This window comes from Schistocerca americana, chromosome 1, assembly GCF_021461395.2.
Source record: "Schistocerca americana isolate TAMUIC-IGC-003095 chromosome 1, iqSchAmer2.1, whole genome shotgun sequence".
Lineage (NCBI taxonomy): Eukaryota > Metazoa > Arthropoda > Insecta > Orthoptera > Acrididae > Schistocerca > Schistocerca americana.
The window spans coordinates 792846625-792866527 of NC_060119.1; the positions used below are offsets into that span (position 1 = coordinate 792846625).

Below are 19903 nucleotides of genomic sequence, written 5' to 3' on the forward strand. Positions count from 1 at the left end.
ATGACTTTCTCAAGTCAACCCCTGAAATGAGATCATCCCTTGACAAAATTCTCCCCACACCACCCAGAGTTGCCTTTCGTCGCCCCCCTAACCTCCGTAACATCCTTGTTAAACCCTACAATATTCCCAGACTACCTTCTCTACCCAGTGGTTCCTACCCCTGTAACCGACCCCGCTGCAAAACCTGCCCCATGCATCCCACCACAACCACCTACTCCAGCCCTGCTACTGGTAAAACATACACAATTCAAGGCAGGGCTACGTGTGAAACTACACATGTCATTTATCAACTGACATGCCTGCACTGCACAGCCTTTTACATCGGCATGACAACAACCAAACTGGCTGAGCGCATGAACGGACACAGACGAACTGTCCGCCTAGGAGATGCCCAATACCCAGTAGCGGAGCATGCCCTCCAGCATAATTCTAGGGACCTAGGAACCTGCTACACCGTATGTGCCATTTGGCTTCTCCCACCCAACACCAGTCCCTCTGAACTGCGGAGATGGGAACTTGCACTCCAACACATCCTTTCATCCCGCCATCCCCCTGGACTGAACCTACGTTAAACAACCTCACTCCCATTCAGTCTTCTCCTCTTTCCCTTTCCTCTTTAGCCATTCATGCATCTTTTCATCCTACATAGTTGTGTTTATCTTTATACTATATACCTCTTTACTTCTGTATGCATCCTCTTTGGTTTGAAGCTGGCACAGTACTTACAGCAGAATATCTTTGGCTTCCCTCTGACAACCATGCCTCCATCCTTGCTACCCTCCCTGTTTACCTTTCCCTGTTGCTTCATAACCTGGGTTGTGAGTAACTGAATCCACTTTCCCTTCTTCCCTTTTTTCCCCTCTCTCCTCCCTGATGAAGGAACAAAGTTCCGAAAGCTAGGAATGTAAATTTTCAGTTCTGTTTTATGTGTAGCTATCGGCTGTACTGAGCTGAGGTAAGTACTGGCCAGCCCCTCTATCTCTTTGTTAGTATTTAATGTGTAGAGAAACACATAACCGTTCATTACTTTGCTGATTTTGCTAAGTATGTTTTCATACAATAAAGGCTTTCAAAACCGGTTGTCTTAGCTGCTGGTGAATCTTTTGGGTTGCATATCCATGGTTCATGAAACTTTTTCATTCCCAGTGTTTTCTCCAAGGCAGCTTTGGATATCTTTGTAGGTGCGCCTCCATGTCCAACACAGCTCTGGACAAAGTGTCAGGAACAAAAAATTTTCATGAACCCTTGCCATAAAACACAGGAGATACACCAGCACAGTATCTTCCATATTCAGAAATTTATACATATGATTTGGTATCCCTGAGAAGCTGCAACTGACATATAGAATAATCCAATGGCTCTGATTTGCAAAGCTGAACTATTACTGAAGCAGTTTTTGACTTGGGTACAATGCAAATTATCTGAACAACATAAACCATCATATTACTGTTGCAGCTGCAGACTTTGGGAGAACACTTTTCTATCTCTTGGACTTTAAATATTTAGCTTCAAAAATTTTCTGTTCATTATTTCTCTATCGTTATTAGCGTAAAACAAAAATATAATTCATGGTGGTGGTTCACATTTCCACAGGCAACAGTAATATAATCCAAGTTGACTGCCTGTAACAAACTAGTGTATCAGTATTTGTTGATAATCTGTGTGTTGGACTACTTACGTTTTTGTCAAAAATGCCGTGACAAGAAATAAACTAATGCTTTTACTGTTATTAGTACTTTTAACCATACTTTGGACTAATACCATAAATTACTTTAAACCCAAAAAAGTACACAAAAATGCAAAAAATTCAACTTATAAAGTTTCTGCCTTAACTGTAGATTCTCCTTGAAAATTTAATCTTAACGATGTTCAGAAATATTGTTTCAATTCTTTTGACGTGTTTGTCATAGAATTACATGCAATAAGGTTTGTGTGAACTTTTTATGTCATATTCCTCCTGATTGATTGATTGATTTTTTTTCATCATAATTGTTCATATTGGCTCAATATCTCGTCAGGATTGTTAGAAAATAATTGTAGCTTAAATTTTTTCTTGAATTCTGTATCAAAATTACAAAACTAATGTGTGCTGAGGGTATGTTGCATTATAAAGGATTCATAAAACAGTACAAATTAATAGGTATTCATTAACTTGTAATCTTATCCCATATGGTTGGCAGTACATAAATATCTTGACAAACATCTTTGAGTGGAAACAAGGTGTTTGTTTTGCTGCAGATAAAATTGTTTAACAATCATGATAAAGCACCTCTTGATGTGTTCATATATATTGCTGTAGACTGAACATCCACAGTTATGGAAGAAATACTGATAAATATGTAATGATTCATTTATTAGATGACATGATTTGGTAAAAAGGAAGACTCAAACCATTCACATAAGTCAAGAAATTGGTTATAGTTGACATGTTGATAAGGAAATGTAAACTGAGTAAAACGAATTGAACTGATCAGTGAAACCTTCTGTTCAAAAATTTCTATATACATTTAACATTTTATACCTTATTTTGAAAGGAATGGTAAATCTCATATTAAGTAACAAACTTTCTGATTTGGAAGACTGTCTTTACATTTGTCAAGACTTATTTCAGAACTATATAAAATGAGTTTTTTGTTGTTGATAAATGCCTGCTGTAACATTATTACTGAGTGACTAATAATTCATGTATTGTAATGAAACATGGTAGTTAATAGCTTTATTCCGTCCCAAACTTATTATTCATGGACTAAATGTCCTATGGGGGAACAATTGTTATATATTACCAGAATCTTCCATAAGGACACAATAATATTTGTAAATATTGTATTTGCTTATCTTTTGGAGTATTTCTTTTCAGAACTATATCTCCTGGTTACATTTTTTAAAAACTAAATCTTGAGCACAAATAAAAATTCACAATAATGACTATGACATTATTAAGGCATTATTTTTGATTAAATACTAATATTTAAAATGAGTAATATACATTTATACACAAATGATTTGGTCGTGTGGTGCCTTACAGGTTAACATTAATGTCCATTGTTTCCCTGTTAACCCTGTCAACAGACACCATGTTCAGTAGCACCAGATTGTTTTTGCAAAACTGTCATCTCAACAAACATTGACAAAAGTAATCATTTACAGTACTAACTGAACTGAGTAAACATTTATAAATACACTTTATCCTTGATCTAAACCTTATGATTAAATGAAAAGTCGTGAAGGAATAGTAAAATATATTTGTATTTCAACTTCCCTGTTTGAAAGTGGAGAAACAGAAAAGTGATACTAGTGAGCACTGTTTTGTGCACCATTTTACTGGCCCCACAGAGCACACACTTTTCAGTGAAAGTGACTGAAGAACACCAAATAATTCTCTGACGAGAGACTGTGAAAGTTATATATTTCACTTTGTGACTCTGTGTATTAAATTATATTACTGCATGGACTCTGGTTCTGGATCAGCACCAGTAAGTGTTAGAGAAATGTATCATAGTTTGCTCTACAAAGAAAAATGGATACATTGAAAAGAGGCTAATACCTCAACTTTTCAGTGAGCAGAATATGGACTCTGCCATGACAAACTAATTTTATGGCAGTGACCTGGAAGAAAGATGCAGTTCCCTCTCTATCTCTCTCTCTGTTTCTTTCACACACACACTCTTTCTTTTGAGAATAATGGAAATGGAAATGCCATGTGGCTAGTGCCTCCCTTCGGGTAGACTGTTGGCCTGGTGCAAGTCTTTCGAGTTGATGCCACTTCAGCGAATTGTGTATCGATGGGGATGAAATGATGATGGTAAGGACAACACGACACCCAGTCCCTGATTGGAAAAAAATCTCTGACCCAGCTGGGAATCGAACCCGGGCTGTTAGGTATGACATTACATCGCGCTGACCACTCAGCTACCAGAGGCAGAGTGAGAGTAATGAATGACTCATAAATAGTGAGGTCATCAGTATCCATGAGAGATCACAGAGAAGATCGAAATTTGTGGCATTGGTGCACAGTCTGATGATTAAAAACTGCATCACAGAACTTTTTATAGTTTGCCTGTAATGTTCAGCAATTAATCCTAGACTTTTCCCCCGTTTGCTAGTGGTATCCAGATAGTTAATACCAAGTCAAGCTTTGTCATATCACCATGCAAAGGTGTGTCCTAGGTAAGTGACCATTAGTGTTAGGATGATGTGTGTAGTAGAGAAGAGGAGTATTGTATCCTTTTTGCTAACAATTGCTATGAAAGCATATATCTATTACAAACCATTAAAACCACACAAAAAAGTGTCTAACCAGCATAAAATATTCATCACTAGCTGCATCTTCTGTCAAATGTTGTTTTCATCTATATTCTGTTATTCAACAGTAAATGTTTGTCATGTAAGTTTTGTAATATCATACCAATGCTATTCTTGTATGAAATCCTTGGTAAAGTTTAAGTCATTCACTTGTGAAATGGTTACTGGCAGTCATAATAAGAATGATTCCCATATTGTGGGGGTGGTGGTGGTGGGGGGAGGGAGAGAGGGAGGGAGAGAGAGAGAGAGAGAGAGAGAGAGAGAGAGAGAGAGAGAGAGAGAGAGAGGGGGGGGGGGGGGGGGGAGATAGATTGACGTTTACATTAGAGGTAAATATATAATATATACACGCATATAACTGATTTTAATTTTCTACATCTTTGAAAGTTCTGTACAAACATCTACTTTTTGTGTAAGGATTTGGCTTTGTCATAAATTATGTGCACGTCTCTTATTGGCAGCCTTATCTCCTGTCCAATAATATAAGATACTGGCTGCTTATTTTGATGCTGTACTGACACAAAGAGTATTTCAGTCACACCAGTTCACATAATGCAGTTTATGTTAATTGGAATCAATGTTTTTTGCGCTCTTCATCTGTTGTGTGTACTGCAGTACTGCGACATGTTTTAATTGTGATTCAGACACAGTTACACACTGTACTATTCAACCACTTGTTTCTGACTGTCCAGAAGATCGGTGTGCTCTCTGCACATGTGCCTGTGGCTGTGGACCGAGAGCATCAAGTGGCACGCCATTTGCCTGGCGGCCAATGCTACGTCCTCCTGTATTGTTGCTGCCTGATGTTTGGGCTGCTGCCGCAGTCTCACGCCGCACCTGGTACCGGTATAGCAAAGCCCCAGCGACTAAAGCAGCTGCTACAGCGGAAAGGGCTGCCAGTGCAAACAGTGCTCCAAATCCTGGCACAGGCAGGCAGACTCCATACACTACCTCCTCTTCACGTGTTCGTCCTTGAAATACTGTTACTGCCTCGGGTCGTGAGTCAGGTGTAAAGGCTAGGTCTGCCTCTGACACGACATCATACAGCCCACTGACACCAACATCAGCATTGCCTCCTGCTGGTACAGCTACAGAACGGCGTGGTCTTGCAAATCCGGTGCTTCTGAGAGTGCGAGGCCCGTGTGGAAAACGTTCTTGACCATCACGGTGTCCAGGATGTGGCTGTTCCTGAAATGATTTATTTCAAATACTAAAAATGTCATTTCCACTGAAGCAGCATTAAATTACCACTCATATCTATTCAGTTATGACTGCATAAGAATCCCATCAAACAAAATGTTTCAGACTTTTGTGATCATAAGATCATTAAATTAGCTGTACTATTTTTTGCAACTCAAATAGATTGTTTACTTCTTGTACTCTGATGAAGTTAAAAATTACTGGTACATATGCAATAACCTTTTAAAGGAAACTGATTGTTGTTTTCTTGATAAAATGTTCTTGTTGCATTGTTGCTACTGTGTACTATAAATTGCCCTGTTCAGAACTGAAATTGTGATATAGTGATGTAATAAGTGTTAGTATTATTTATTTTTATTTTTCACAAAGTGCTTCCTACATTGATAATATTTTGTAGCATTTCATCTTTTATTAATAGTAAAATTAAACTGTATTCGCCGATATTTACGTATTCCTTCTCCTTCTCTCTCTCTCTCTCTCTCTCTCTCTCTCTCTCTCTCTCTCTCTCTCATCCAGTTCTTTTATACAGTCAAGCCCGTGGATGTATTGTTTTCTACTTCTTTATACTTGTTTTTAACCAGTAACCATCACATGTAAAAGTTCATAACAAGAGTGTACAGTAAAGTTCATAACAAGAGTGTACAGTAAAATACACAGTTGTCTTATAAACTTCTGTTACATGTATATTTATGATCTATATATTTAAATTAAATAAAGTTTTGCATGAAATGTTAGTGGACTGTGATTTTTTAATGCTGTTAATTACATGTTAGTTGTCCTCACTTAAAAATAAGTGTTCTATCAGATCTTATTTTGTCTTCATGATTTGTCACTTAGATATGTGAATACACAGAAAATCCTGGGAATGAATACAAGTAATTGCTCTGGGTCAGAATTCCAGATTGAAAGGGAACGGCAGTGTTTAACTTTTGGGAAATGTGTTTATCTAATGCATAATACAAATTACTCTGTACAGTAAGATGTTAGTTTTACTTCTACCATTATTTATAGCTATAAAAGGAAGATAACGTGAATTCTCTAGCACTCCTGTTGGGGATTTACTTGAAGAACTGTGGGGAAATGTGCTAGAACTCTACAAAGAATGAAAAATTTTACCGAAGGAAATTCTTCAAACATATACACAATTCAGGTGTTACATGCATGGATTATAAGAATTATTGTTTCAGTACACGATAATGATTTTCTGCAGTAACAATATCTGTTGATGAGACAGCTATATCCTTTCCAAACTTGCTGTTCCCATGTTCCCTTTGATAGATAGATACATGCATTTCCAAATGCTTCTACTCTGACTGACTGTTTAGTGTAATTTTGTACATATTCATAGCAAGGAGAAATAGTCCAACCCCAAATGTAAAGTATGGAAAAGTGGTGGTACAGTAAGTTGGTATTCAGTTTGACACATGCATAAATGCAGCAATGGGGATCTTTAATTCATGAATATTGTGATAAGTTTCTTAAATATTTTTTGTGGCTGTTGTTATGTAACTGATGTGAGGGGGAAATACCTGCATGAACTTTTTCATTGGCATTTTGTATAAAATAATTTGATCAGAAAGAGAAAATACAAATTTGTAAATAGAAGATAAGTGAAATAGAAAATTTTGATTTAGAACACAGTATTTACTTTCTTAATTACACAAACAAGTCACAAAAACTCTCAATAAGTCACATCTCAGATCTTTTTAATGCATTATTCTGTCCAATTTACATTTTTCCTTCTCCCCCCTAATCTTTACCTCGCAAACTGCCGTTTCTATCATAGAAAGTTTAATCCCGCCCTCCCCATCCATCATTTTAAAGAAATAATGAAATACTTCTTCAGGAAAGAATTGTAAGTTCGTACAAACATTTGAGTAAAATACCAGTTGCATCCACATTCCGTTACTTCATACTTCAAATGCTGCTGTGATTGCTATTCAGAAATATCTGGTATATTGGAAATAGGATGTTGTGAAAGCCATGTTTGTTCTTGCTGTTCATGTAAACTGACGTAATTTGTAGTTCATCTTGCAAAAATATTTGTTTCTCCATGAAACAGTCAGAAAACAATATCAAATACAAACCTGAAAAGGTTGCCTTGGAATTGTTGCTCCCTTGTTGCCTGCCATGTGCACTGCCGGCTCATCTGCAAAAGCAGGTGTTCCATCAGACACCAGCTCATCATACAACAGTAATTCAGGTGGTGCGGACGGAGCAGGGACGGCAGTGTCACGTCTCTCAGATGGACCATGTTGGCAGTGCTCTGGACACCCATGGCGGCATATCTCCACCTAGAACATAATTTATGCATAGTTGTGATGATGTGTGATAGTTGGACGTAGTCCGAGATATATGTAAATAATAATGCTAGAAACAGTCTTCATGCCAACACTAGACAGACACACTACATTCACAAATAGCACATGCTAAGTCATTGTTAAACAGAAATGGATCGATGATGCAGCACTTTTGCGCTGTTTCATAGAATACTAAAAAGCTGAGCTAAAACTAGACATTAGCAACGTAGTGCCTTCAATCCCATAAAGTTGGAGACTTTTGATTCAGTTTCTGGAAAATCATTATTGGCCCATGGTTGAAAATGGCACACAGTTCTTGCTTTGAGTCCAACAAAAAATGCAGTGCACATTTTTAAATTAATAATGGATGGATAATGAACAAATATCATGTTACCTTTATGGCCTCTGTTAAAATAAAGAAATGTCTTTCATTTTGTGCTTCGTAAAATTTTCAGGATTCTGAGGTTGTAAGGCTGACCTACAGACAAAGTGGGAAAAAAGGGGGTATTGTGCACCATAATATACAAATACGGAAAAGAAAATGGCACAAGCAAATAAGGTTTACTGATGATCTTGCCATTCTTTCTGAAAATATGAAAGCACTACCAGGACTTTTAAATAGCATAGCTAGGGCACTGGGACAAAATTCAGTTAAAGATAAACAGAAAAAGGTGAAAGCAATTGTGTGATGTCAAACTAAGATTAGTAAACATTTAAATTGTAGAAGATGCAGAAGAAGTTGTAAGTGGGGCATAAGAATGCAAGGAGGCTAGAGTAAGGAAGAGAAAAAGAAGAAAAAGATGGTTATGAAAAAGAACCTCTACTTTGGGAGGGAAGGGGACTACTGGTATTACAAATTGGGGTTTCTGAAATATTCCTGTGTACAGTACTACAGGGAAACAGTACTGACCAGTGAAAAATGTAAGAAACTTAATGGCACAGGAGGTTGTTAAAAACTGAATTAGTAAAGAGTGTTGAGGGGAACAAATAACTTTTAATAGATTCTGAAAATTATTTATAAAAAGGAGGGAGAAATGTGTGGGACTTTGCTTCAGGCAAGTGTGTGAAAGCTAAATGACCTGTGGTATTACAAAGTGTGAGTATGAAGTTAACTGAGAGATGAGGCATTTCAAAGTCCATTTCCAGTTGGCAAAACTAAGATATGAGATATGACCTGTCGGCTTTTGTCTCCGGATCTTCTGCTGATGTTGTTTGTTTAGTGACTTTTCTGATATTTTGCCAGCACAACTGGCTGGTACTGTCAAAGATTCACCATCCAATGTTGGTGGCAGAGGGTTATATTTTACAATGTCAGCCTCTCACGCTGATGAAACATCAGAAAAATTGGCCAAAGATCCCGAGATGAAAGTCAGCAAGCAATAATATGTGAAAAACTGGCTGCGAAAGCTACCACCATATGTACTTATAACTACGTTTATTTCATATCATTTAAGCATTACCATGTGTGTTGCCCTATATCTGTGTGAAGAAATGTTCTTGTATTAAGATACTGAAGGAGCAACATACCATCTCTTGTAACTTTAGTGTTAATCGCTGGAATATATTATAACAATCCAGTTTTGACCCCCCCCCCTTACACAAACACACACACACACACACACACACACAGGTTGAATTAACATTCAGGCATTTTTTTTTTCACTTGATTTACTTATTTTACTTGAAGTACTGTTGCGCTATTATCAGTGTTTAGAACTTACCATTCATAATTGTTTAAAAACAGAGAATCCATTAAGATTTTTAAGAAGTATTATAGTGCAGTGACTACATACTGACTTATTCATTGTTAAGCTTGAGGTTGTTGGAAGCAACTGAGAGTACTCCAAGGCAGGAAACCTGAGGCTTAATGCAAGTGGCACGCACAGTTGGTAGAATTCAGGTTACACGAGGAAAACAGTAACTGAAGAAGAGTATGAATTGCAATTGCTCTGTGCAGCTGTTCCAGGGCAGAAGTTTCAGCTCAGGGCATTAGCTGGTAACTCCATACACTGGTTAGATACTTCCAAAAGATGGCAGTTTGGACTGTAGTTGCAAACAGGCACACCTTAGCATTTGCAGGGGTATGATTATTGCTCCTGAGAGCTGCAAAGTGAGTGGGTTGGTACAGCTAAGAGCGAGATGGAAAGTGGGTGAAACTGCTGCAAAAGCAGTCTCCATTCAGGAGCAAGAAGTCTCCGCCCATAGGACGGAGCAGAATGACGTAAAGCACTGTTGTTGCTAGCCACACAAGGAAGGGCAATGATGTTTAGCTTTCAGCTGAACACTGTTGCTGCCAAACAAGGAGATTATTGTTGCAAAAGTCATGAATACCTCACCTACAGAATGAGAGAAGGGAAATGACCTGAATGTGGTTGGCTGGAGGCACCAAGGAGGCACAGGGCTCCATGTCAGATTGCCCGATGTCTGTACAGTGCTGGTAGTGTTAGTGATCTTACTGCAGAGGAGAGCCAGTTCAGCACCAGAACCCTTCAAAATCACCAGATTTTCATATTCAAAGTAGTCTTGAATTAGAGTGTTTGGACATCTGGCTTGATGCCAACCTTGGGTAAACTCCAGTTTGACATGGATTCTCCCTTAGACTGCTGCTCTCTAATGCTTGCATTTTAATATGCTGCTAGTGATTGCTAAATTCTGTTACTTCTTGCCCCTTGAGCTCAGATGCTAACTTTTGTTGTTTTTACAGTTGAGCCATTTGCTTTTTCTCATGTCTAGACGTTGCCTTCAGTGTAATGGTTTAATCTGAATGCAATAAACAGGTATTATTCAGACCTTTGAGTTTGTTGAGTCTGTTGCAAGTATCCTTACCAAGTCGCAAAATCTGCACCTTTAAGTAGGTGCACTGTGGCTGTTTGGTGCTGATATGATCAATCATATGCCATCACCGGAACTGTGTCTTTCTATATTTGTTTCTGACCATTCAGAAATTGTAAAATGACCTGGCACTTTTTTCAAGTTCTCATACACTTTCTCTAGTCCGTCAGGACACAACAGTACAAAAAAAACTGAACCGAACATAATTTGTATAACAAATTATGTAAATGCTGATATTTATGTGAGAACTGTTATATACTGCATTAATTCACTGTTACTGGATTGCAATAGCATAAGAGTATACTTCTTTTTCCAGTTAATGCAATAGTTGTTGCAATGTCCTGAGTTCCTGATAAAGGCAACAAGTTATGTCAACTAACCAGCTGAAACACTAATTATCACTCTTACCTTGCATTTTATGTGAACACTCAGAGCATCAGGGAATTTGAAGGCATGAAAGAAGGCATATGTGATGACTGTAGCCCTCTCATCTGCTGTACGTGCCTTCAAAAATCTTGAAATCATTTTTGGCCTAAGTACACACCCATGCTCATCTGAGAGCTGAATAACATGGCCTCCTCCATCTGATGCTACACAGGACTTCACCCTCATATCAAATTCACCTAAAAAAATGCAAAAACAATATATCAGGTTGAACTACAAAACTGTGATGCATTTTATTATGTAAGAGCATAAACAGTGTAATAAATGTCAAGAATTATAACATTCTTGAAAAATATTATATCAGTATCCAAACTATGCAAGCCACTTTACTGTATGCAGCTGAGGATACTTTAGGAACCACTATTGAATCCTTCCTTATCTATTCCTTTTGTGAGTGGTGTGCATGCAGGTAGAACTGCTGTTGGTATGCTTCTGTATGAGTCTGAATGTGTCTGATTTTGTTGTCATTCTGAGATATACATGTGGAAGTAATGTCACCTGACCTTTCTTGGGATGTACATTCTTGGATTTTAATGGGAGTCATCCATTGAATCTCATCCTGGTGCCTGCTTTTCCTACTATTAGTTTTATGTGAAAATTACTGTTGTATTAAAACTATGTGCCAGACCACAACTTTAAGTACATCCCCACCATCACTATCGCGACCACCACAGAAACCTGTCAGTCACAAAGTTATTGTATTTGAGGTATACATTCAGCTACATAAGATTTGTTGCTTATTCCACAAATAGTAAAGTAAGTTTAAATAAGAAGTACTATAATTTGCTGTAAATACTGTAACCACTATTTCGCTTTCTGTCAGTAATAGTATGCTCTAAAAGACAATTTTCAATGGAATGGACTGTTATGTCACTGCTGTTTGACATGTAATGTTGTGTGTAGATGTATTAATTTTTGAGGAAACTGTAACAATGTCATCTGCCATTCCCATCTCACTTTTGCTTTTCCTATCCCTTCCAATCCCTCTGCAAACCAAATAAACTGCTATGAAGTCTCAATTTCTTGTTCAGTTTGGTAACTGCTATTAGCCTCTCAGTTTTTTTTTATTTTCTACTATTTGAAAGACAAATTAACTGTTTACTCAAAATGCCAGTTAGCTGTTTTCTTGGTTTCTGTATGATTTATCTGCTGATAATGGAAAATTTGTGGGGATATAATGATTGAAGATGGATACCATAAATAACAATAAATTGAAGCTGTGAATAAGCTATAGCAGTAGTTATGCAGCTATTTATTTCTTTTTAAATTATCTTACTAACACAATGTACAACTAAAGTATGCTCACCTCTATAATCGTTTATAGCCACAACAAGTGTTAGTGTTGATCCTAATGGAACAATACCACTTACAGGTGGTGCCCAAGGACCCTTTCCATGCTGTATTTCCATCCAGCAGTCAACATTGTCCCCTAAAAACATATTATAGAAACAATTTTTCGAAGACACTTATGCACTATATTAAGGATATAATTCTATATATAATATAATATGGTCAGTCTATGGGTGGTAGTCATAAAGTTTTAATCACCACCTTGGAAAAATGAAGTTCTGGTACACACGGGACCCTTGCCTCAGAACCGTAGCACACTGCCAGAGGAGACAAATCACAATGATATGGATTGTATCATTTTCCTTTGGCCATTCTGGCAGTGTTTTATGGTTACGGTACTATGGCGTGGGGATTACAGTATGCACCAGGACTGTAGACATGTACCAAAAAATTTAATATGTAACTGTATTTGAATTCAGACTGTATAACTAGCACTTGTAATATATGAATATTGCAGGTATTTTTTATTTTATTTTACAAAACATACATAAAAAATATAATGAGATTTTATCAGGCATATATTGTTGTTGCACACTGTATGGCTAAACGTCTGTGGACATCGCAGAACTTAGAAAGCTATTGCAGTCTTCTCAGAATTCACAGTCTGGCCATCCATATTTATATTTTCTGTGATTTCCCTAAATCACATTTGAAACAAACATGGCTGATTTCTTTTCCCATCCTTTTGCAGCTTCAGCTTGTGCTCCATCTCTGATGATGTTGTCATGAATGATACATTAACTAATCCCCTTTTCTTTTCCTAAATCACACTGTACCACACAGTTCTCAAACGTCCTTGTCAAGCTATGACAGCTTTTTACAAGTGGAGTACAGAGATCAGTGTCATTCAAAGACTTTGTTTTCATGATTGCGCTGCTGCTCAGAACCACTACAGTGAAAGTGCACGTGGAGTCAACTGTGTCCTTGGTCTGCGGAGCAGTGGAACTATCCAGCGTGACACTCAAGTGGAAAAGTGTAGAGTTGGTGAACACCTGATGAATGGTATTTACCCAAGAGTGTTAATAGCAGCAGTAAAATTCAGTATAGATTGTGTGGGACTGTTCTTCCAAGTTTATGTCCAGACCACTAATTTCAATAAATGGCAAAATGATGCAAGTGTCCATAAAAAACATTTTAGATAATGCTTCCAGCACTATTTCAGGAGTTTGTCTGTTCAGTATGAGCAAGATAACGCTCTTGTCTGCAAAGCTATGACTGCTGTGTCATGGTTTGAACTACGTCGGGAGGATGTGTTTGATTTGTTCATTCAAAGATATTGAATCAATCTGAATCAGGCAAAATAATAGGGGTCTACAGTCCCAAACATGTCACACTTTTGTGATTAACTACAATGTTGCTTGCTTGCCAAATCAATTGGCTACAAAATCTGACAATTATTGACCATATTTCAGCAAGAAAGGACACAATTAAACTTATACCATTTTAGTGGGGCTGCCTAAATTATTGAATTTGCTGTAAGAGCAGCAAAGAAGGTCCCACACATTATTGTTCACATGTACTTTATTTCAGACGATGCAGCTGCTGCAAATCTATAATGGACCAGCAGAAAAGCCATTTGCAAAAAGAACTAATTCAGTGTTATGTGAATTCGAGAGAAGTTTATTTAAATATTTAGTATCAGGAACAACGTTTTACCTAATACTGAGCATTCTAGGGCTCAGTTCATGATTTACCGCTATCAGAAAAATGTCCTCTGTCTATAGATTTTGAACAATGTGATGAATCATATGCACAGCCTTCACTCGAAGTCACATTAGTAGTTTGTATGGCTAGTATTAGACCAGCTTCACTGACATGTTTTTTTAAGAACAGGTTAGGCCATTCACTGAATAGGTAAACAAAATGAATAATACAAGATTAAGGATAGACCAGCAGTAAAAATTTCTAGTTTATGATAATTAAAATGGCTTTTTCATTCATATGTGAAAGTAATTGCATGGCATGTGATTATTTCAGCTCCTCAAAACTTAAATTACACATGTGCATGGTAGTAACATTTAAGAGCTGAATCTGAAATTTCTCATGCAGTTACTTAAATTGCAAAAGAGTGAGTATTTTTCTTACAGGCTACAGGTGATTTGTGTGATTTCAATAAGGTATGGAAATAGATTTGGAAATAAATGGTAATTTATGCCACTGATATCTCTTGGCCAATGGACGACTACCTATCTCTTGGATTCAAAAAAGGTGAGGGATGAGCTCAACTGAGAAATGGCTCGCTCAAGAATAATGCTCTGAAATGAGGAGCAATGCAAACAGACAGACACTGTTATCACACTTCATATAAAAATAATTCCATCTTAGAAAATTTTGTGAAGAAAGAGAAACATTTTGTGGTAGTATTAGACTGCTTAATTGATCATATATGCAGCAGACAGATATTACTTTTAGTAGTAACTGTGTACTCTTGTGTCTGATGTTTCAATTTAAATATAATCTTTATTTTCACTTTTGTTATTCTTCAGAAGGGAATGTTTATATAAATAACTTTATTGAGTATGAGTGAATTATGACAGTAAGTGCCACCTACCACGAAAGTCAAGCTGGATGACATCTAGGTCAGCGATGACCATAGGTGGTTTGGATGCTGTCTTCTCGTAGTCATTGAACCACTCACAGCGCAGACGCTTCGCTTCATCCCACACCTGAGGGCAGAGCATCAATGTGGTTTAGAACAAGAGTTATTCAGGGAAGTGTTCTACTTACATTTTAGTCTCCAATAAAGAGTGAAAATAAGAATTTAAGATCTTTAAGTTAACATGCTATTAACAAAATTGTGGTTAGGTAACAAGCTCTATTTTCACTGAAGAGGTGGAAGTAAATCAGTTGTTAACCCAAATGTTACAACTAACACACCACTGCTTTAATTGGCATAATGTTTTCCCTTTTCCTATCAAAAATTAATGTAGCGAAGGTAGAGAAATCTTAATACAGAAAGTTCCCATTCCAAAGTTATTATGTCAAAATGAGTCCATCCAACATGCAAGAGCACATTGTGAAGTGTTGGTGGAGTTAAACAAAGAAATCAGCATTTATGTGTTTGATAGCTGCTTAGCCTAAGTGCATAAACTGGGGAATTGCACAGTGCAACAGCATCATCCTCCTATTTCAACAGTTGTAATAATTCTTTTGACAAGTTTGATGCCAGACTCCATCTGTTTCTATGTTGTCTAACCTCAGACATTTCAACATATGTACTAAACCGAATATATACATAACCTATTTTACATATTCTAATTTGTGTCCACCTTTACAGTTTGTCATTTTTACTGCCAAGCTAACTGTGTGGTTTCTGTAGAACTTTTTTTGCCTATTTTTCTATAATCTCTTCATATTGTACATTTTCTGTCCGCTTAATTCTACCACCCATATTTCAGATGTTTGCAGTTATTCTTCACATTTTTTGCTGCTTTTCACATTTTACTCCCAAATTTGGTGTATGGTGTCAGAAACTTCTTCCTCAACTCCAAGCCAATATCTGATGCTGGTAGAGCTTTTCAACTGTAGAAAGTTTTTTGTGCCAATATGTTTTTGATATCTTATCTCCATTGAACATTTTTTAATACTGTTTCTCAGAAAGATGATATTTTTTTCCATTTCTTCCAACAGTTCCTTCCCAAGTTTCAATGTTTAGCAATCACAGTTCTCACGTGTGCTATTCTTCAACATTTTTGTTTTAGTTTTGTTTGTCCTTCATTCAGATTCTGTGGTAAATACATTGTTCATTCTATTCCACTGTATTTGTATGTCCCTCTTGATTACAGCCCAAAGAACCTTGTCTTATGCACACTGTAAGATTGGTGTTAATTTCTATTGCACTTATTTTCCTGTTTGGACATTCTGATTCATTTCATTTATTGTTTCTTAAGTATAACAGTTAAATGATAGCAGAGATAACCTTTAACTACAGAATCTGGTTTGTCTCAATATTCTCTTTAATAATGGAGCTTTGTTTCTTAAATACAGCATGTCACTCCTCTGTCTCTCTCTCTCTATTTCAACAATATTCTACAGTTGTTGTAGATCCATTTACATGGAATTAAGGCTAGTCTCACTGAACGTTCATTTCAAGGTCCTGGATGAAAACTGCAATGCCCACTCATCATTTTCTGTTGTTTTAAGGTCCACACAGCCGAAATGATGTTAAAATTGAAATGGTCAGAGCAGTTTGAAGGCCAAAGAATATTTATCCAACATGTATCAGTTTGTCATTCACAGCCCTACTGTGTTCCCATGAGAGGTCGGACATTATTGTGCATCTGCACTAAGAAAAATTTGATTTCTGGTACATTAGGGCATTGAGATAACTCTGTGGTGACAGATGATAATTTGTACTGGTCCAGGATTCAAAACCATATTTCCTAGTTTTTGTCAGCACTCACCTTAACTGCTTCAGCTATCCGAGCACCTTCCCCATACCACCCAAATCTCCAAATGCCCCTGTCCATTATTTCTCTTCACTTGCACCCCTACTGTATTCCTGCAAGCGGTTGTACATTATTGTGCAGCTGCATTGAAAGCACACAGAACTGTCACAACAATTTGACCACTGCCTATGTTTGATGTCAACATGCTATAACCACTCAAAGGTGGCAGAACTATCAGTGGAGGGTATATAAAACGTGTCTGGGATATGTGGAAAACAGTGCAGTCATCGTCATACTGCAGAAATGGGGTGATTTATGTGATGTCCAAACAGGTATGATCGTTGGGTATAAGGCCAAGGGTGGAAGCATTTCGAAAATGGCTAATTCTATAAACTGTTCACGTGCTGTGTTGAAAACTGGGGCTATGAAAAACCAGCACCTCGGCAACTGTGGTGCACCACAGGCCACTGATGACAGAAGTGAATGTCAGCTGTGGAAATGTGTACAGTTGAGTAGACACGCAACTGTTGAGCAGCTGACCACCCAGATGAATGAAGGGGCTTTCAACTGTTTCTCCTCAGTGACTGTTCAGTGAACATTACTGCTAATGAGTCTCTGCAGCAGGTGCCTGGTACATGCAGCCATGCTGACTGCTTTTCATCAGCAACAAAGGCTGGAATTTGCACACCAGTATCACAACAGTACATTTGCTGAATGGCAACAACTAGCCTTTCCAGATGAATCACATTTTATTTTCTATCAGCGTTAAATGTCCACAAGCGAACATCCCGCAACAGTCGTCGGAATGGCTCAAGCTGGAGGAGGGAGTGTTATGATTTGCTGAATGTTTTCGTGGCATTCCCTGGATGATCCCGTCACTCTGGAAGGCACAGTGGATCACACAAGTGTGCATCTGTCATTGGGGACTGTGTCCACTCCTACATGAAGTTTAGTTTTCTTTTGCACGAGGGCATCTGCCAGCAGGAAAATGCAGGACTGTCAGTTTGGTATCTGACCGCTGTCTGGGGGATCTCCAGACACCTCTTCACTGGTCATCAGGGCTCAGTTTGAAGTGCGACTCATCACTTACGGCAATTCTTCTTCAGTCAATGAGATTACAGACCGAAGACGTGTGTGGAGACAACTCTGAACTGTTGTGGGATACAGGCGTGACTGTCGCCCTAAATATAGCCACACAACCACGAGTGATGGTCTGGGTTTCGTTTCTTTTCGTAGCAGAACGCCTTTGGTCGTTATCCTCAGAAACCTTTCAAGACAGCGACAGCAGTACGTCGACAATATTCTACATCCCGTTTTGTTCACCTTCATTGAAAGCCATCGTTGGTTTACATTTCAGCAAAATAATGCCCTCCTGCACGAGGCGTGAGTTTTTAGTGATAGTCTTGGCACATGCCAAACCGTATCTTTGCCAGTGAGGTCGCCAGATCTCTCCCAAGCTGAGAATGTTTGGAAAATTATGGGTAGGTCTCTCCAACCAGCTCGAGATTTTGACGATCTAACGCGCAAATTGGACAGAATTTGGAACAATATCTCTCAGGAAAACATCCAACGACACTATCAGTCGGTGCCAAGCCAAATAACTGATTGCATAAGGGCCAGAGGTGGACCAACGCATTTTTGACATGCTCATTGTGAAGTTATTTCTCTTGAATAAATCATACAATGTTTATGAAATTGTAATGATTTGTTTATCTGTAATTGTTGGTCACATCTAGCAATTGCACTCCCATTCGGATAATTCCTTCGTGGTGCGTCGTTTTCTTTGTCTTACAGTGTATTTGATAACCTTGTATACTGAAAATTACTGACGTAATGGCCTGATTGTTTTAAACATGGATGAACGATGTAGTATATGACCACTGTAGATTACAAACTAGCAGAGTAACAAATTGACGACTATAGCAAACAGTCAAAAAAAAAAAATATATATATATATATATAGGTGTGGGGAACTTCAGCACCCTCTGTTCTAAAGGCACCTTTGGTGAGTGATATAAGTGAGTAATCCCTTACGCACCTCGAGCAGGTCCTTGTCGTACTGCACGACGACTGTGTTCTCATAGAACTGGCCGTGCAGGTCTGGCTTGGTGCCGCAGCGCTCGTACGCGATGCGGAACGAGAAGAAGGTCTTGCCAGTGGAGGGCGGCACGTAGACGCAGCGCGGGTCTGCGTACTGCCCCTTGGACGACACGATGCCCTCGAACGGCTGCGTGAAGGACAGGTGCACGTCCATGTGGTCCTTGCCGCACATCACCTCCAGCGACTGGATGGCCGGCATGCCCTCCGGCCTCTCCAGCGGCCACAGGTCCGAGCTCGCCTGTGCGCCCTGCAGCACCCAATCAGAAACTTACACATATATTACTTGAAAAGGCGCTCTAAACAGCGCATTACAGGTATCTATGTTATCAATACGTACAATAAAATGGATGTACGTATATATGACTATGCTCTATATCTCCTCGGAAACACTCGACCGATTTCACCCGAACTTGGTTCACATCTCACTAACTGTCTGGAAAGAATCACTGTTTGGGTAAGAACCACCTAAGATCAAAGTGGTGGGGGTGAAAGAGAATCCATTATTTGTCAAATCTTAGCGACTTGCAACAAAGTTTACACATAATTTCAAACCTTTACGAAACTTTTTCACGCTGACGACCCCCACAGTAATACTGCTACATGTAGCATGACGTTTTAATTTATTACTTCTTCATTACTAACTTTATTCGCGACGGATTTTACAAACAGTATTCAAATATACTACTATATCTGCAAAATTATATCACCGTTCGACATATAACTCAGGAGATATGAAGTCAAATACTGTGATGCGTGAAAAACTGCTGCATCGTGTATGTTTTAATCTATTACTTCTTTACCACTATCTCTATTCGTGACAGAGTTCGCAGACTGTATCCACGTATGCCCGCCGAATGTAGCTAAAAAATATATACCATTGGTCGAACACTGTTCAGGAGAGATGTCACAAACACTGAAATGGATGGAAAATTGCCGCATCATGCATGACTTTTTCATTTGTTACTCCTTTGCTACTAACTGTTTTCT

At 38.2% G+C, this 19903-nt stretch overlaps 2 protein-coding genes across 3 annotated transcripts in view; one reads left to right on the forward strand and one right to left on the reverse strand.

Moving 5' to 3' along the window:
• LOC124612477 overlaps positions 1-6114 on the forward strand; it is a 230798-nt gene extending 224684 nt beyond the window's left edge. For both annotated transcript variants that reach the window (XM_047140715.1, XM_047140722.1), the window contains exon 14: positions 4995-6114. The gene's annotated coding sequence lies outside the window, so the exon portion shown is untranslated. The remainder of the gene's footprint in view (positions 1-4994) is intronic.
• The window catches only part of LOC124612495, a 671121-nt gene continuing 655011 nt past the window's right edge, over positions 3794-19903 (reverse strand). Inside the window, exons 4-9 of the mRNA XM_047140735.1 lie at positions 18855-19163; positions 14980-15094; positions 12385-12507; positions 11043-11257; positions 7590-7796; positions 3794-5490 (exon numbers count right to left, since the gene is read on the reverse strand). Of these exons, the coding sequence (XP_046996691.1) occupies positions 4969-5490; positions 7590-7796; positions 11043-11257; positions 12385-12507; positions 14980-15094; positions 18855-19163 (1491 nt within the window). The 3' untranslated portion in view covers positions 3794-4968. The remainder of the gene's footprint in view (positions 5491-7589; positions 7797-11042; positions 11258-12384; positions 12508-14979; positions 15095-18854; positions 19164-19903) is intronic.